Here is a 16,473-nt window from a genome sequence, read left to right as displayed (position 1 = left end):
TCACGCCAGATGGCCACGCTTCCATCTTATTTATCCTCCCAAAGAACGCAAATATATCGGATATATCGGGCCTCGGAGGTATTTTCCAGGACTCTGTTCGGCTTCTATACCTTGTATCAAGAAATAAGAATCAGTGAAATTTTCACTTAGGAGCTGTTTTTGAAGTTTTCTGTCAAATAATTGAAAAACGGACCGTACACTTCTATTGTTTACCTTTACTCGGTCAAGAGCCCGTATATATTTGTCTTTGTTAGAATAAACACGATGAAAACGAAACCATCGGCATCACTTCTTTTTTCCTTTCTTTTTTTTTCCTCTTCATGGTATCCAATATTAATAGGTTGGTTTTGTTGACGCAAACGTAGTGCAACGGGACGACACTTCGCTTCGGGACCTAACCATTTGCTCCCGGAAATATTCCCGGAACTAAAACGAGTATTTCCGTGGCGTGCGATGCGTTTGACTCACATTTCGGGACTTTTACTGAGTGACAATGTGTCCAACCGACCAAGACGACATTTTTCCGCTGGAGCGCGTTTGTATCCAAGTGGAAGAATTTCACTGGATACGGTCTCTGAACTCTCGTTGAGAATATCAATCAATATCCATTGGTTTAAGGCTCCACCTAAAGGCGCCACGTTACCGTATCGACCGAAGCCGACCTTTAACTCGTTGTTAGTTGCGAGTTCGGCGGCCGCTGCTGCCGCAGCACAACAGCAGCAGTTGGCCGCTCTGTTACAACCGGGTTTGTTGCAACAAGCACAACTCGCTCAACTTTTACCACCTGAGGTACGTTTTTGACTCACTAACCGTTCGAGTTTTTAGTTTATATTGTCGCTTTGTTGTTGTTGTTTTTTTTATTGTTTGTTTGTTTTTTCTGCATATTTACTAAGATTAGAGACGTGATTTACCCGCTTTTCCCTGCTACTTTTTTTTTCGTGTTGCATTCGCATGACATCATAAGTGGACGACCCGATTGAAGATTGATTTCTGGCCTTTCCCTTGGCCATTTTCCAAAGATTTCCCCCAATGTTTTCGTAGTGAAAAGCATGCGATCGTTGTTTCCACTAGACGTACGTATGTACTAAGTACTTGTTTACAATTTTACCATTTAAGCGCACTCAATAATAATACTAAAGCTGATTTGTATTGTGAGCTTACATAGCTATGCTGCGTATAACCATGGAAGCTCACCATTGACATATATTTCCTATCAAATAACCACGGGAAAATCTGGAAATTCACGATAAACGGGCGATTCATCACTGTTGTTCGATTATGGATGAGTTATCTAAATTAATAGTCAAATTCATGGATGTTTTAACTTATTACATCACTTTTGACGAGTTGGAAATTACTCCACTCCCACATCCAAACATCAATCCACCCAGCCTTTCATACGAAATTTTTACGAGATACGAATGAATTGTGACAAGTTTTTTTTTAGTCTTGAAGTCATCATTGAGGCTTAAATTCGCGCTTTTTTAATCCTCTTGCAAATTAGAACATTTTCATGCACTTTTTTTTTTGAAAAACATACAATCACAACATGCCGTGAGATTTGCATTGTTTTCCCTAGACGATAGCCTATAGGGATTAATCCGTTTTTTTTTTCTCTCTCTCTTGACGGAGGGAAGAGCGCTTTTTTTGTTTTCTGAGGCTAGCATGGTATAAAGTAGAACAGAGAGTAAAGCTGGTTCCTTCTACGAGTTTGGTCAAGTGAATGGGCTCAATTTACCAAGATTTTGAAGCCACGACCTATTCATCTAACATTTTTCATTGTGGGTGTGGCTTAAATTACGTTAACTACTTGTGTCTGACTTGAATATATACATATATAGGTAGATATAATACAAGGAGAGGATATATAAGGGATAATTAAGGATATATGAATGAAATTACATACCCATAAAGATTGATCCAGATCAAATTTATTCTTGATTTTGTGACCAAAGAATATTCTAGTCGGAACATAGTTAGTAATATAGTTTGTGAATTCTTCAAAACAAAAACTCATCCAGAATCTGAGCTGAGCATATTCAGCAAAGCTTTTTCTTCAGCGTGCCGTCCCGTTCATCTAACACTATATATAAGTATCTTCAAATAAGCACACAGTACTCTATTAATTAGTAGTACTCTATTAATTTATATATGTATGTTCTTCGTGTTCTGCTATTCGCTGTGATGACGTGATCGGTCGTCGTCGTCGTGTGAGAATACGGTACAGACAGCGGGTGTGGAGTGAGTTCCACCGTCACCACGATCCACACGTCGTTCTTTGTGTGTTTTCAGCTGGCTCGTGGTGTTCCAGCGTCGGCGCAATATGGGCCGGCATCCGCCTTCCTTCCCGCTCCTACCCTCAATCCCCAAGGTACTGCTACTCTCTCTCTCTCTCTATCTTCTTTTCCAACCTCCTATTTTTACACACTACAGCTATGTTTCACAAATAAACACACATACACACACGTACACGTACGTATACACATATACTACTATGTTTAAGTACATTTACATATATCTATCCACATCCCCTCGTATACGGCACGTATACACACACACACACCACCACCACCATTCAGCCCTGATGTTGATGTTTGCACACATATGTATATATACGGTCGTCGTCTTCTAGTCCGCTACTATCCACTTTACTGCCTAGAGGTCTTGTCTGGAAATGCATGCGAATGAAGTAGCAGTTTTTAATTTCCTTTTTCTTTTAAGTTCAAAGATATCACCTGCTGGTCGATTGGCACGTGACGTGCCCGATTTTTTTTGCCCTGAACGTGCTGCTGCCGCTGCTGCTGCTGCTGCTACTATTGCTGCTGCTGTTGATGTTATTGCTGCTAAATTGCTGCTTTTCTCGTTCCGCTCCTACTCGACCGTCCAGAAAAACGCCTACAACGCACCTTACATGCGGGGCGTCAAACAATGGTTGCGTGTGTGTGTGTGCGTGCGCGTCTGATCATCCACATGCTCCGATCCTTTCGGTTGATTTTTCCCCCCATTCCCTTCATCTCAATCCCCACATGCTAAAGTATCCGTTCCTATGTTACTTTTACATTGAGTATTTCATTTGAAACACGTAGATTGATTAGTTAGATATTAGAAGAACAAGAATAGATGTTTCGTATTTAAATTTGATTATTACGAGAGTGCTCGGAGAGCTATGTTCGGAGGTTTCCTGGTGTTCTACGAGAGTATCACACGGACAACGTAGGAATTTTCCCCGCGGAAAAAAAATCCCCCAAAACACTTTCTAGATATCACATTTCTTAGATTTGCTCGTATTTCGTCCGTCTAGTTTGTCACCGTCAGTCTTATCTTCCCTTTTAGACAGAAAAACAGTGCAGAATTTTAAAGGAGAACTGGTCATTTAGCATTCAAGCAGCTAACGCATATAGAAAGTACTGTAGAATTTTGAAGAAAAAGTTGTAATTTAGCTCTGAAGTTCAAGACCAAGCAGTTTTACAAACAAATTGTTAAATTGTTAACAAACAAAAACAAAGTGTTACAAATTGATTTAAATGAGGAAATTGTTGAAGCGAACGTTTTTGAGTTTCAACGATTCTTGCGCTCATTTTTGACATCAGCTTATTGTGGGAAAAGACATTTACTAAGCTAAAGAAAAAGAACCATGTGAACTCGTGAGAATTTCGTCCCTAACTGCACTGAAGCATTGTCCATGTAATTTAACATAACAATTTTATGTCTATCTCGATTTTACATGATTTTATGTAGAGAAAATTATAGGTCCATGATTTTCGGTTTCTCTTGGTTGCCCACTTCTATAATAGTAATATAAAATTACAACCGTTTTGGAGAATTCAACAAGGTGAAAACCGCGTTGAAAGGCAGCATACCACGAATCTCGGGGTGGTACGGATTTCAGGTGGAGTATCCGCGTACGGGGTCGTAGATTATGGAAACGGGGGTAGGTCCGCTCATCTCTCCCTGCATCACTGCAAACAGCCGCCTCCAGAATGCTGTTTTGTGCGACGCCATCTACTACAACGCTCCACCTCTTGCGCCGCCTCCGTCTTGCGATTCGTCGGAAATCAATTCGGACTGCCCCGATAGGCTGTAAAGGACGCTGCGCGTGCAAGGATGGCGTGCTGCAATAGAAGGCATCGTACAAAACAGCATTCAGGGGCAGGCTACTTGCATAGACTCAGGTAGGGATAAGCGGATCCGCTGCGGTCTCCATAATCTACGACTCCGTATACGGATACTCCACCTGAAATCCGTACCACCCCAGATTCGTGGTATGCTGCCTTGATGTCGCATACATTGGTCCGTAATCCAGCGATCAACGAGGTAGAGACGATGGCTTTACTTAATTACAAAGTATTTTGGAAGAAGCTCTACGTATATCTAGGAGAACACACCAAATCAGACAAAACACAACTTTACGACGAAGTTTCTGAAGCAACTTCATGACTTTTGTACATCTTTGGGATCACTAATCAGGAATAATACAAAGAGGACACGATTTCATTTCTTCCGGAAGATGAAACAATCTGTTTTGTCTATGAACAATTTGTTTTGCTGTAAAATGAAACCAGAGGTCCTACAACTTTGTCCAAGCTGTCGTTTAGCAGAAAACGAGAAAATTTGCGAGGACGAAAAGCGAGATGTTACCTCTCGTACGAGACGTCAACCTCTCTCTTCGTCATCAAACCTATAGGGAAACGTTGTAGGACCACCTGTGAACAAGACGTGCTCAACGGAACACTCCGAGACCTCCCAACAAAATGTCCTTAGTCCAAAATTGACTGACTATTCCACAAGTCCATAGAAATATCATCATCTGATCTCTACTAGGAACTACTAGGAGTGTGCACTTATATCTGACACATTTCTTGTTTTCTTTTAGTGTTCGGCGGGTTGATCCTCGCCGGAGCCGGCGGATATCCAACTCAACCGGGCGCCGCCGCTGTGAGCGCTGGCATGCCTGATCCCTCTAAAGCAGCAGCAATGACCGGATTTTGGAGTGAAGATCGACAATTGGAACTGATCAATCAATATGCGGCACTCAACAGCAGGTAGAGAACGTTAGGCGAATCGAAAGCAACATTCCGACCACACATAGAGAAAGTAATAAAGCGTTTTTATCAGCAGAGAACACGTAGTTCACAGTTTTTTTTCTTTCTTGCGTAATTTTTGCATGTTTTCGTCGAACATTCATCATATACTCTGTCCTTTGTATGCGCTTTTTTTTAGATTATGGTCTGTAGTAGGCTTCAATTATGCTTGGAAAATGCGTCATTTTAGCTCAACAACTAACATATTAGGCCATACCATACAAAATGTGTTTGGAAAAACATTTTTCTCCAACAAAGTGAACAGAAAAAGAATGATAGAGACACTGTTGTGCTATCAGTGCTCTTTCGATAGTAGGAGCCTTAGAAATTTGTTCCGAGTCGCGCCCCTGATCTGCCCTTTCTTATTACCATTTTACCATTTCAGTTTGAAACCCAATAGGGTGAGATAATGGAAAAGAGCAAGCATCCCCTTATGAGCACTTAATACAGAGAAAAAAACGTCAGCCCTATCTAAATTTGTACGATAGAGCAACCGTCTAGTCATTTTTTGCGGGTCCACAAATTAAATATTTCTAGAAATAAAAGTTGATGAAAGTAGCCTGAATCAAGCCCCACTTCGTTGTAGTAATTCACGGCTACCTTGCAATTAGTGAAGTGCTTCAGTTCCCTAAAAGTCCTCGTTTCGTAAGGACTATAAAAGCCTACTACCGGCCGAATTCAGCTTAGTAATTACGCTTCTCTATCCACACCCTTATTCTCCTACTATTATTTTCACTATCACTCTGAACCTCGAAACTTTAACCAACCAAGTACTGTCGTTTTCTACCATTCAGTGTGTTGCTGGGTGCACCGCTGCTGAAGGGTGCCAACTCACCGGCTGGTCCCGCCCACAAGGCAAGTGGCGCACGGTTCACACCCTACTAACCGCAGTGTTGCATCGTCAACGTCATCGTCTTCCGTGCCGTCTACGCCACACTACCACACTTGCGTCGCGCCCCGCTCTGCTAATGCGGCTGGGTGTGTGCGCTCGCTCGCTCTCATTGCAGTCTGTGTTATTGATTTCTATTTTTTTTCGTAAATGTATAGTCCATGTTATCTAATAATAAGTTTTTTATTCCTCTTTGTGCAATATTTAACATAGATGGATAATAACACGGTATGTACACTTGTAAGACACGTTATTCTAAAACCTTGTAAGACGGAAGATAATTCTGGAACATCAACAACTTTAGGATAAAATCTAGCACTTAAAACGTCAACAAAAATTTATCACCTCACCGTTCACTAAATAAACTGAAAGAGATCAGGAAAAAAAAAGCCTGAGGTGTCCATAGAGGTAAGAAAAATCTGCTTCCTCTGTTCAAAAACTCCCTGGTCATTCAGGGGTAAAGTTGACAAGACCAATTGAAAAGCTGGTCAAAGATTTTCGCTAAAACGTTTTAGCCGCATATATGCGACAATCTATCGTACCACCAACTTCACACTCGATTTCCAGCAAATTCAACCATTCAACAAGAGTTGGCTCAGACATTCCCAACCATTCACTCACCTTCTTAACTGGAATTGTCGGACGGAACCTGAACAAGTTGGAATGATTGCATGAAAATAACAGAAAACACCTATAAATGCAACAGATTCATCACAATCTACAACAACAGAGATAATAATCAGCTTTGCAAAAACCGCAAATGAACTCACGATTTAAATATTTGAATGAGGAATGCCTTACGTTCACGCTCAATGAACATATCCATGAGGAACGGACACATCTTCGGTGCATTCTGAATTTGGTAATTTATTTCTTAAACGTAATGGTTGAAAAGATTCAGTTATCTCAGCGAGCAAACAAAATGTCTATTTGAGCAAGAACAGATCAATATTATTTGTTCTGAACACGAAATCTGATATAACAGGTACACTGGCCTCATTATTGAAATCAAGTTCTGGGACAGTTTGTGATGAAGAAGATAACTATTTTGTCTAGGACTGTAATAGAAATGGGTGGGAGAAGAGCGATTCAGTCAGATAGTAGTGGTCCTAGTCGTGAATTCGAAGAATTCCAAAACCCATGTTAAGCAGTCGAAAAATGGAAAACCAATATGCAATCTTCTAGTTTGAACTCAACTATCACAGTACTATCGCATTCATACATATGTATCCACTACTTTTACAGTGCAAAGTAGTAGTGCAAAAAATGATGATAACGATAGTGCTAATTAACATACATTAGTAGTCAATTAGAAAAATTAGAAACAGAAATAGCCTTGCTCTCCAACTAACTAAATATTAAAAATACTAAAAAGTATCAATGAATAACCTTACCTTGAACAACCTGAAAAGAGTAGGATAATTTTCTAAAGCTACAGCACGACGTACTTTCATCGCAAATGACACACACTCCTCAGACCGCATCGAGTCTGGTAGTCCTGAATTTCAATGATTCAGTACATAAATTTGCGCATTTTTGCTACATATCAGTAGGATGGAACTCAAAACGAGTAACAAATTAAGACACTACTGAAGCGCTAGTCCGGGTGAATGCGACGCAACTACGGCGATTCATGAACCGTCGCTCTACCTGCCTTAAAAAATCCCTTCTAAAAGTGATTTTGCTCCAATTCGTACGTACGTCACAACCACCCAAGCTAACGCAAGTCAGTAAGTAGTATTAAAGTTATTGCTCACTTTTTAACAAAGATGAAACGTCTAACGAGTTCGACATAGCAATATAGTATAAAAGACGATAAGCGACAAATTCCGGTTCATTTGGGCAATCCGGAATCTCACTATACAGGAGTTTCAGCTGACTCTGACACTAAAAATGAAATGTTTTAAGAAAGAAGAAAGAGAAAAACTTCGCAGCCACTCAATCGCAAGACCGATAACGAAGAAAACAACCTTATTGAATTCCTGGCTGTCCTTATTTTCAAGAGCTATCCTGGCGTTGATCTCATACACTAGGACCGTGAAACTATTCCTTACCCGTTGTACAGTGAGGTCCTGTCTAAATGAGAAAAGAAAATAACCGCAGCAACATGAAAGATACAAGAACAACGAAATGAGGAAGAATGTAGTGGGAGGAACTCATCCGCACCCTTATTTCTGGACCCTCTATCTTACTTTTTTCTCTGAGTAACTTTAGCTCACATATCATAGACACTCCAATACTAATGCTTAGGCCGTAGCGACCCAATGGATTTGTTTGGTTACTTCCAGAAATAAGAACACGACTGAGTCCTCCACCCTAACCACCCTTCACGCACGAAATGTTATCATAGATAGGAAGAAATCCTCATAAAAATAGTACAGCAAACTTAATCACCTTATAGATCGCAGCTGGTCTGACAAGTACTGATACGCAGCTCCTTCCCTATATTTGTTCTTAACATTTTCTAAGGACTTCTCAAGAATCTCTGGAGGACGTACTTGACTTGGATCTGGAGCCTTAAAAGATTGAGATAATTTCACGGGCCAGATAACTATTACGAAGGGAAGACATCAAAAATTGCTTAAAAACCAACCGATGTTAACCTGAAAAAGCTTTTCTCAACACTTTGACAAGTTCCTTTAACAAGTCGCATTCGTATTGGGCGAGCAGACGCTATAACAGACGCAACTGCAACACGTGCATCATCTGCAAACCTTCGGGCTCTTTCCTCCATTCTGCTCGAATCCTAAAATGGGCCAAGAAATGACGAAATTGAAAAACGCGGGGAACAGAAGTCACCCATAATCCTTGGCCAAATCAAAAAGAAAACAAACCTCCTCAATGTGCCATTGTGGTTGCTCCTTCTTCTGAACTTTTTGCCCATTATTTTGTTTTAACTTCTCCTTTTTTGCAGCTTTTGCTTCCCTTTTTAGTTCCTTTTTAGACTTCTTTTTCGAAACAATTGACTGAAATGGAACCAAATACTGTAAGCTTTCTTAAAACACAAAGCTTAAGGCATTTACTCAGTAACATTCATTGTAAGTACTCATCGTGCAAGTACTTAATACTGTGTTTACTTCATCGCGAAACAATTGTCGTGCTTATGTAAGCTTTGCCATATGGCAACTTCGCAATGGCGAGAAATGCGCAGTGTTAGTCGTATGTAACACATGGGGTATGAGAGCGCATTGCAAAAATGGCAACCAACAATCAGTCATCCACACTATGGAGATATGAGCACTGACGGTTCCCTTATCCGTAACATTTTATCACGAAGAATAGCTGAGAAAGAAATTCTTGCAAAAGAGAATGTGGTTGTTTTCTTAGAATACTGGTGAATATAATAGTTTTAATTCTTATGAATATTTGATTTTGATAATACTTTTTCGTTACTAAAAAAAACAACCAATTCTCCATCAAAAATCGATTACCTACAACAGAGAAATGAAAATGTAATATTAAAGCAGAAAGAAAACCACGGAATGGCAGCTTATCTGATGCAGTTGAGACCCGCACTGAGTTCTGCTTGAAAATAATTCCCCTGTTAACTTCAAGTGCCAAAACTATTGCTAAATCTGTTTTGATGGGCCCAAAAGTCTAGAAGAATAGTTCAGCAAAGCAAAACAAAGCTACACTAACCCTAAATTTCTTTTAAAATAAGCTTAAGAACAGCAGCACTTCTAATCTACCTTCCTAAAGAACGCGCAAAAACTCCGCCACTAGATAGCCTAACGAAAAACCACCCCGCCAACACCTTGACTTTGACAATCTCCACGTCACTTGAACTGCTACTGCTACGTCGGTCGCGTTTCGCCTTATCACCGTCAGAGCCGTCTGGCGATGCTGACCGCTTCCGATCACGATCATGCTTAGAATGTTGATGCGCTGTGTTTCTGTTCAGATTGGCTTGTAGGGAAGCACGCAGTGTTGCTGCCGGAGTCCAAGCGGCAGGTAGTTCGTAGTTACGTTCATGTGGTAGCGGCTCACGATCCCAGTCGACAGCTCGAGTAGTGCCCGCCTGCAACAGCGGTCGCAGCCGCTTCTCAAGATACTCCTGCACCTTTTGACGATCCTCGGCGCTTTGTGCTGCCAGATACGCTCGTTCCACATAGCGTCTGCAAAAAGATTACTGTGAATCGTAAACTTATTTTCGTTAAAATTGATTAAATTAATCTATAATGAAGTCAACTGTAGATGCCAAAATTCACACAGTAAATTGGTCAATTTCGCGAACGCGAACTTCGCCTTGTTTTTGAATTCTGAAGAGAAGTACTTGCCAGGAGCGTAGAAAATAATGCAGCTTAAAGATAAAAAAACTTAGGCAACAGTTAAGTGTGATATAAATGTGTTGGATTTGTAGCTAAAGATAAATGGTTATATTCTCTCTAACAATGTGTAAATCCATGAAATTTAGACCCTAATTGTTTGAAGAGCTTTGAAAAATACGAATCCCGAAAAATTTCGCAGTCGAGAGTGGTGGTCGGAACAGAAAAACTAGAGCAGTGCGCAAAGGTCTGCATTTTAAGATGCCAATCACACTAAACAATCATACTCAAGGTACTCAACGAACATCAATCAAGATGTTATTGGTCTTTTATGACATCACTGAATCAGTCACTAATGACGTAAAAGAGAAAAAAATAGAACTTCTGTATCGTAAGGATAAATAACGAAACGATATTGATTTCTGGAAAGCGACGTCGCTTGGTTGACCAATGTCATTACAGCAAGTATGAGACTTTCCCTTACAAGAAAGCCATTTGAAGATAATTTTTGTGATGAGAAGAATGGAATAACGCACCTAACATTCTCTGGCATCACACCAAGTCCGCCCGGCCCCAGACTATTTGCGACGGACTGCGCCGGTTGTAGCACTGTCTTCTGATTGGCGGCTGCAACTCTCGGTGCTAGGGAGAATGGCGTGAATTTCTTTGGAGTTTGAGTCTGCGGCTGCTTCTGCTGTTGAGGCGGTCGTTTGTTCCACTGTTTTTGGTTGTTCCAAGATTTCTGATTGTTGTTCCACTGTTGCTGATTGTTCGTTGGCGGCATTTGCGGATAGTTCTGTTGCTGATACCCCATGGAATAGCCTGGAGGCGGAGGATACTGCATACCATAAGAATGAGCCATCCAGGGATAGTACTGCATCATGAGCGTATGAGCATTTGGAGGTTGAGGTACAGGTGGCTGTGCTTGATTGTTCGGAGGTTTCATTGGAGATATCTAAGAAATTCAATAAATAAGTGCAAGGAAATACAAAAGAGCATGCAAAAATCTAGGGAAGAGATTGTAGTACCTTTTTCAAAGCTTGTTGTGCTTTTTCCCATGCTTCGTTAGCTGCTGAAGAAGGTGGAGGCGGAGCACTAGTTGGCATAGGAATGGAAGCTAGCATGTCACTTCTGTAACGCAAACAGCAAATGCAGTTACGATATAAACGATTTTTTTAAAGTTAACCATCACTGTCGTAAGTTATGACCTTCAGAACTGCTGACCTTTAACACTGCGAAATAAGGGAGTGGTAGGTCTCATTTCTGTTAAAAAAAATCCAAGCTTTCTAGCGCAGCAAAAGAAAACAAGGAAACATAGGTGCGAAGGAGAGCGCCTCCAAAGGGGTTTAGCATTTGGAGCCCAAGGGTCTTTCCAACCGCCAAAAGAGGGTAATTTTTTTTTAAGGGGAGGGGGTTCCCTTCCCCAACCGTTGAAAAGTGAAGGGGGTCAGAGCACCGGCTCAGACTATTGCATGTATGCAAGGAAATAAAAATAGTGAAAGGGTGGAAATCTAAACAAATACAAGTTCTTAGGCAAGATATTGCGTATATGTAGGTGTCATCTTCACCATCTCGGAAAATCTGCAAAAACCGGTTTCTCAGAGTGTTGATTGAAATCGACCAGTATACAAAAAAAACTTCACTTGGAAATTCTTGTAACACTATATTTCTACGAAAAACTCAAGATGAACGTTAAAATGGTTTCTGCAGCAGTGCGAGAGCTCAATTCGGCAATGGCGCTAAGCATCAGTGTGAATGAATAAGTTATATGTAACCTAAATCTGAGGTTACCCAAAATACAAAAATGACAAGCAAAGCTCACAGACTCAGTGTGAATTGCTGCAGTGGTCCAACGCATTCTGATTAGCAGCGATATTTGTGGTCTGTCGGATCGACCCGAAAGACTATTTTCTAAGTCCCAAGTGATACTTTTTTGTGTGTTAGTCACACTCAGTCATTGATGAATGCCAGTATATGTACCATCATATGGAGTTACCGCACGTGAACGCGTCGCGCCTGGCTCGGCAGCCGAGAAGAATAGAAAATAGGGCCTCAGAGATCCCACTTCTTGAGCGTTTCGCAACTCTACAGCCTTCGTAAAAGTTTAGTAAAGATAAGGCAGTGGTTCCAACTCTGTCTTCCTTTTTTTTGTTAGTAGTTTCAGGCTACATGTCATAAGTCCTCTAAAACTAGCGCCTAGGTTTCAGGACCCTGACCGTATCAGCCATCTACTTCCATTAATGATCTCTCTACTGATACACACTTCCTGGAATGCTTTTCAGCTTTTCAAATTGGAGACTTGCCGTTCTATTTGTCACTTAGTCGAGCATTTCAACAATGTTCAGCATCTTTTCAGCACAAAACGCGATCCATAACAAAACATTCACAAATACAACCAGCACGAACACAAACTTAAAATTGAGCATAACAATAAACCAACGCATCACCCTCAGAGACGCTTAAAAGCACGTATTTGCATACAGCGGTTTGGCATCACGTTAGTGTCAGATCGAGCCAGACGCAGCGCGATGCGACCGCGTGCTGTACCTCATGTGATGGTATATATACCGCTATAGTGGCGGTATACTGATTGCGGATTTACTGAATGGAGGAAATTGTAGTTGGAGTTCGAGAGGGGAGCACACAAGGGCGCTATTATTTCTGGAAGTGAGTAACTAAGTCAGTCAGGGCCCAAAAATCTAACCATTAGTCTTGGGGGATTCATGGCACGGAGGAAAAAGCAATTACGAAAAAAAGAGAAGATGGAACTTCCAGAAATAAAAACACTTTACTCGCCGAACGATAGAGGTGACACATATACACCCAATATCGTGAGCAAAAACTTGTTTTTGTTTAGTTTTACTTCCAATAAACAGTCATTTCACTAGTTCCGTTCGCTTGTAGGCTGTTGTTGCGCTATTGTTACCCTGGGGCAAGTCACAAGTTCCATATAGCAAACACAAATGGTTGGAAAGAAACTAACCCGTTAGATTGCATGACCAATGCTTGGTGAAGAACTTTCGAAATGACCGATCCAGCTATGTATCTGAAAGCAAGGAGAATTACACAACAATGATAGTGCAGTACAAATACACCACTGGCGACTATCAGCAGGGAATGAATAAGAAACGGTAACCACAGAGGTAAACGAAGAACACGCCCAACTACAGCACAGCAACGGGAACACGAGCGAAATGTGGTAAACACCGCTGGCGGCAATCGATACTGATTATTAAAGGACGTCAGCAAACTGTCGGAGAGGAAGTGGAGCGCGATAATTGCCGGACGCGTGATGATCCTCATGTATATGCAACATTTCAGAGGCGCTCAGACTCAACGATCACGTCTGTGAAGTATGCTGGAAGCCAGAGGTTGATCGTTCCCGTCTCGACGATTAACCTGTACTGTTATAATAGTGCCAAACCAATGGTGTGTGCGTCTGTTGATGTGTTATTGTCGTCGATTGTTTCCCCTTGTTTTTTTTTTCTGGATTTGGGACGACCGTCATCGTTTGTGTCATACATCTAAGGATGTTTTGTTCCTTGACAACTTTCGTTTGGCTGAACTCCACACATGCAATAGTACACAGGTGATTGCATTAAAGGGATAGACGCACAAACCATATCCCAGCTCAAGGCCGCGTACGTATCATGAAATTTCCGATGCTTGGATCCCTGGCTGACAATTTAGCGTTGACTGTGTGGATTACGTGCATGACTGTGACCACACTAAATCCCCTTCCACCTAATTTTCCTGAAAAAAGGGCTTGGAAAATGGCCTCAGTTCCTACGAGATACGTTAGAACGCGCCGTTCTTGTACACGTTCTGGCTCTTTTGCTCACCAGCCTATTCATTGATTCCACTTGAATAGACTGCTGATGACTCTTCATCGATCCCCGACTGCTCGCTCGCGCACCGCGTGTGCAAGCGGCGCGTCCTAACGTACCTCGTAGGGGAGCAAGCCGGCTCCCACGCCATTTTCAGGACGATTATGGAAAACTGAGTGTGGCCACTCGTATACCTGTAATCTACCCGAACTCTACATTGTCCAAAGAAGATGCAAACATTGAAGATTTCATTCTAAGCTGCCGTTAACATGAAGGGAGAATGGTATCAGGGTTATGCTCGCTCTGTTTGAAGATCCTCACAGAGTGGAAGCTGTCCCGCTTGTATATCCCTTAAAGGGAACCACTGTTAATATTGGTATGTATGTGTTTGGAATGTGTTTGCATGACAAACGCTGTTTTCAATTATCCGTGGCTATTTCAGTATCAACCGCAGTCTTCTTCATTTTAATGCTATTCGTATTGGGACCACTTCCTTCACTGATGCCAAAATTCCAACCAGGTCTTCATATCTGCTTGAAACAAAGCATGCAAAGCCTATTTTTAAAGTATTGAAGTGGTCAGCGATTATAATTCTGCGACAATCTCTTGGTGAAAGAAGGATACTGTATCCCAAAGGCTATAGTTGGGTCAAAACGACATGAAGCCACGTACGCAATAACGTACGCGTAAGCGGCTTCTCTCGAAGCGGTGCGGTGGAGCGTAGTGGTTAAGGGCGTGGCGGAATCCTTGCTGGCACCACCCATCGCTGCAGCTTGAGACGGTCCCACGTCGATTTCTATTGGCGCGCCCTTCCGAGCGCATACACAAATGCACCGCAACTACACTCTTGATTCATGTCGTTTTGACCCGAATACACATTGTTTCGAGTGATGATTATTCCAGCTAAAAATACACTCTTTTTGAACCGTTCTTGATTTTTTCTTACTCCACCTCTCGGAATCGTGTTCATTTCTGTTTGTTATATATATCTGAGTCAATGTCGTTAGAAATACATACGTTCTACACCATTTTTTACCCAATATGATTATCTTTTAATTCCATGTAGATTACCATAGCTCTCAGAATTGGCTCATTATTTGACCTCGAACATTACACCCGCTTTGGGTGTCCTACTTTTTCCTCCACATTATCGTCTACTAATATTGAAGCCGAATGTTATGGATTTGTGCAACGCATTAATTAGGTGATATTTATAGTGCAAGCTGTTTTTTTTATCTTCTGTGCGCTTGTTCCGCATCGCAAAAATAAGAACATGGGCGAAGACTATCTTAGAAAGTAGGCCTGCTTGCTACTTCACCACTTAATTACTGGCAATGAAGTACTGCAAGAAAAACGACTTCCAATTGTAGCACTGGAAGAACCCATGACTAACCGACAACTTAAAACCCTAAGTATCTGCTGAGGATAACTCTTTTTTACTTCTTTTTTTCATAACTTTCCATTTTTGGTTTTTAGGCCGACTTTGGACCCTTCAAAACAAAGTTTTTTTTTTTCTTTATTAGAACAATGCACTTGCATACATATGTACGAAAGTTACAGTTCAAATTTGATTTGTGACATTACGTTCGTATACTCATTCTTGCTTTATCCATAATCTCCTTCTTAATCTTGGGATAAGTTGGATACTGCTTTAGGACTTGATGACAAACTTCGATGCAATCGAAGAGTCGTTTGCATTTCAGCAAGTTGTAAGCGAGCTTGTATCCTGAAAAAAAAAACCCTATTGATTTTCTCCAAAACACATTCTACATTCTTCATTTTTCAATATTCTTTGTTTGTTCTTCAAGTTCCAAGATTTGTACCGCCAAGAAAGGAAAAGGACTTCCTTCCATCCTATATTTAAAAATGAAACAGACCTACTGCTGGATTTCTCATTCGACTCAGCTTCCAGGCGTCATCGTAGTTTGCTGCCGCGTCACTGAACTTTTGTTCGCGTTCACGAAGTTGCCCCAAAAATTCAAATGCTTTTATTGAGCTCTGAAAAATCAATTCATGAAATCGGATCTTAGGATTACGTCTTATAGTTCCTGCTGATCCGTTGAGGACATTTTCCTTTCATTTTATGCCATTCTGTCGAATTCGTTAAAATACACCATTGATACAAAACGGTCACACGGCCTTGTTAAAATCTTACTGTTCAGTTGAGAAATGAAATAACCCGAAACCCAGAGCAAACGACTAAACAACCATATCAAAAATGAAATCAAATCATCAAAAAGCCTGAACTCGGAGAAATTCATGAGGATCGTGAAATATCGTAGAAATTAACTTTGCCCTTGGAAGAATTCTTTTGAAACTGGGCAGACAGCTATGAATAATAGAATTCGATACAATCGGTTTTCTTCTCAAAGGGAACTTCTTCTTCGTATGCCGTGAGAAATCTATTAGTG

General features: G+C 41.1%; 2 protein-coding genes across 5 annotated transcripts in view; one reads left to right on the top strand and one right to left on the bottom strand.

Moving 5' to 3' along the window:
- RB195_012267 (uncharacterized protein) overlaps window positions 1-5,966 on the top strand; it is a gene marked incomplete at both ends in the record, with an annotated part of 28,692 nt that extends 22,726 nt beyond the window's left edge. For both annotated transcript variants that reach the window (XM_064194045.1, XM_064194044.1), the window contains 4 exons: window positions 619-789; window positions 2,293-2,371; window positions 4,874-5,042; window positions 5,876-5,966. In XM_064194045.1, the coding sequence (XP_064051627.1) occupies window positions 619-789; window positions 2,293-2,371; window positions 4,874-5,042; window positions 5,876-5,966 (510 nt within the window). The remainder of the gene's footprint in view (window positions 1-618; window positions 790-2,292; window positions 2,372-4,873; window positions 5,043-5,875) is intronic.
- A 505-nt stretch (window positions 5,967-6,471) lies between these two features.
- The window catches only part of RB195_012265 (uncharacterized protein), a gene marked incomplete at both ends in the record, with an annotated part of 30,115 nt that continues 20,113 nt past the window's right edge, over window positions 6,472-16,473 (bottom strand). Inside the window, 14 exons of one of the 3 annotated variants that reach the window (XM_064194042.1) lie at window positions 6,472-6,619; window positions 6,741-6,823; window positions 7,365-7,468; window positions 7,728-7,857; window positions 7,941-8,046; window positions 8,365-8,486; window positions 8,564-8,716; window positions 8,805-8,936; window positions 9,725-10,085; window positions 10,772-11,190; window positions 11,264-11,366; window positions 13,219-13,281; window positions 15,647-15,788; window positions 15,940-16,060. In XM_064194042.1, the coding sequence (XP_064051624.1) occupies window positions 6,472-6,619; window positions 6,741-6,823; window positions 7,365-7,468; window positions 7,728-7,857; window positions 7,941-8,046; window positions 8,365-8,486; window positions 8,564-8,716; window positions 8,805-8,936; window positions 9,725-10,085; window positions 10,772-11,190; window positions 11,264-11,366; window positions 13,219-13,281; window positions 15,647-15,788; window positions 15,940-16,060 (2,187 nt within the window). Of the gene's footprint in view, window positions 6,620-6,740; window positions 6,824-7,364; window positions 7,469-7,727; window positions 7,858-7,940; window positions 8,047-8,364; window positions 8,487-8,563; window positions 8,717-8,804; window positions 8,937-9,724; window positions 10,086-10,771; window positions 11,191-11,263; window positions 11,367-13,218; window positions 13,282-14,181; window positions 14,214-15,642; window positions 15,789-15,939; window positions 16,061-16,473 lie in introns of those variants that run through there. The other 2 variants (XM_064194041.1, XM_064194040.1) reach the window with 2 other exon arrangements.

This window comes from Necator americanus, chromosome III (assembly GCF_031761385.1).
Source record: "Necator americanus strain Aroian chromosome III, whole genome shotgun sequence".
NCBI lineage: Eukaryota > Metazoa > Nematoda > Chromadorea > Rhabditida > Ancylostomatidae > Necator > Necator americanus.
This window is presented reverse-complemented; position numbering and strand designations above follow the sequence as displayed.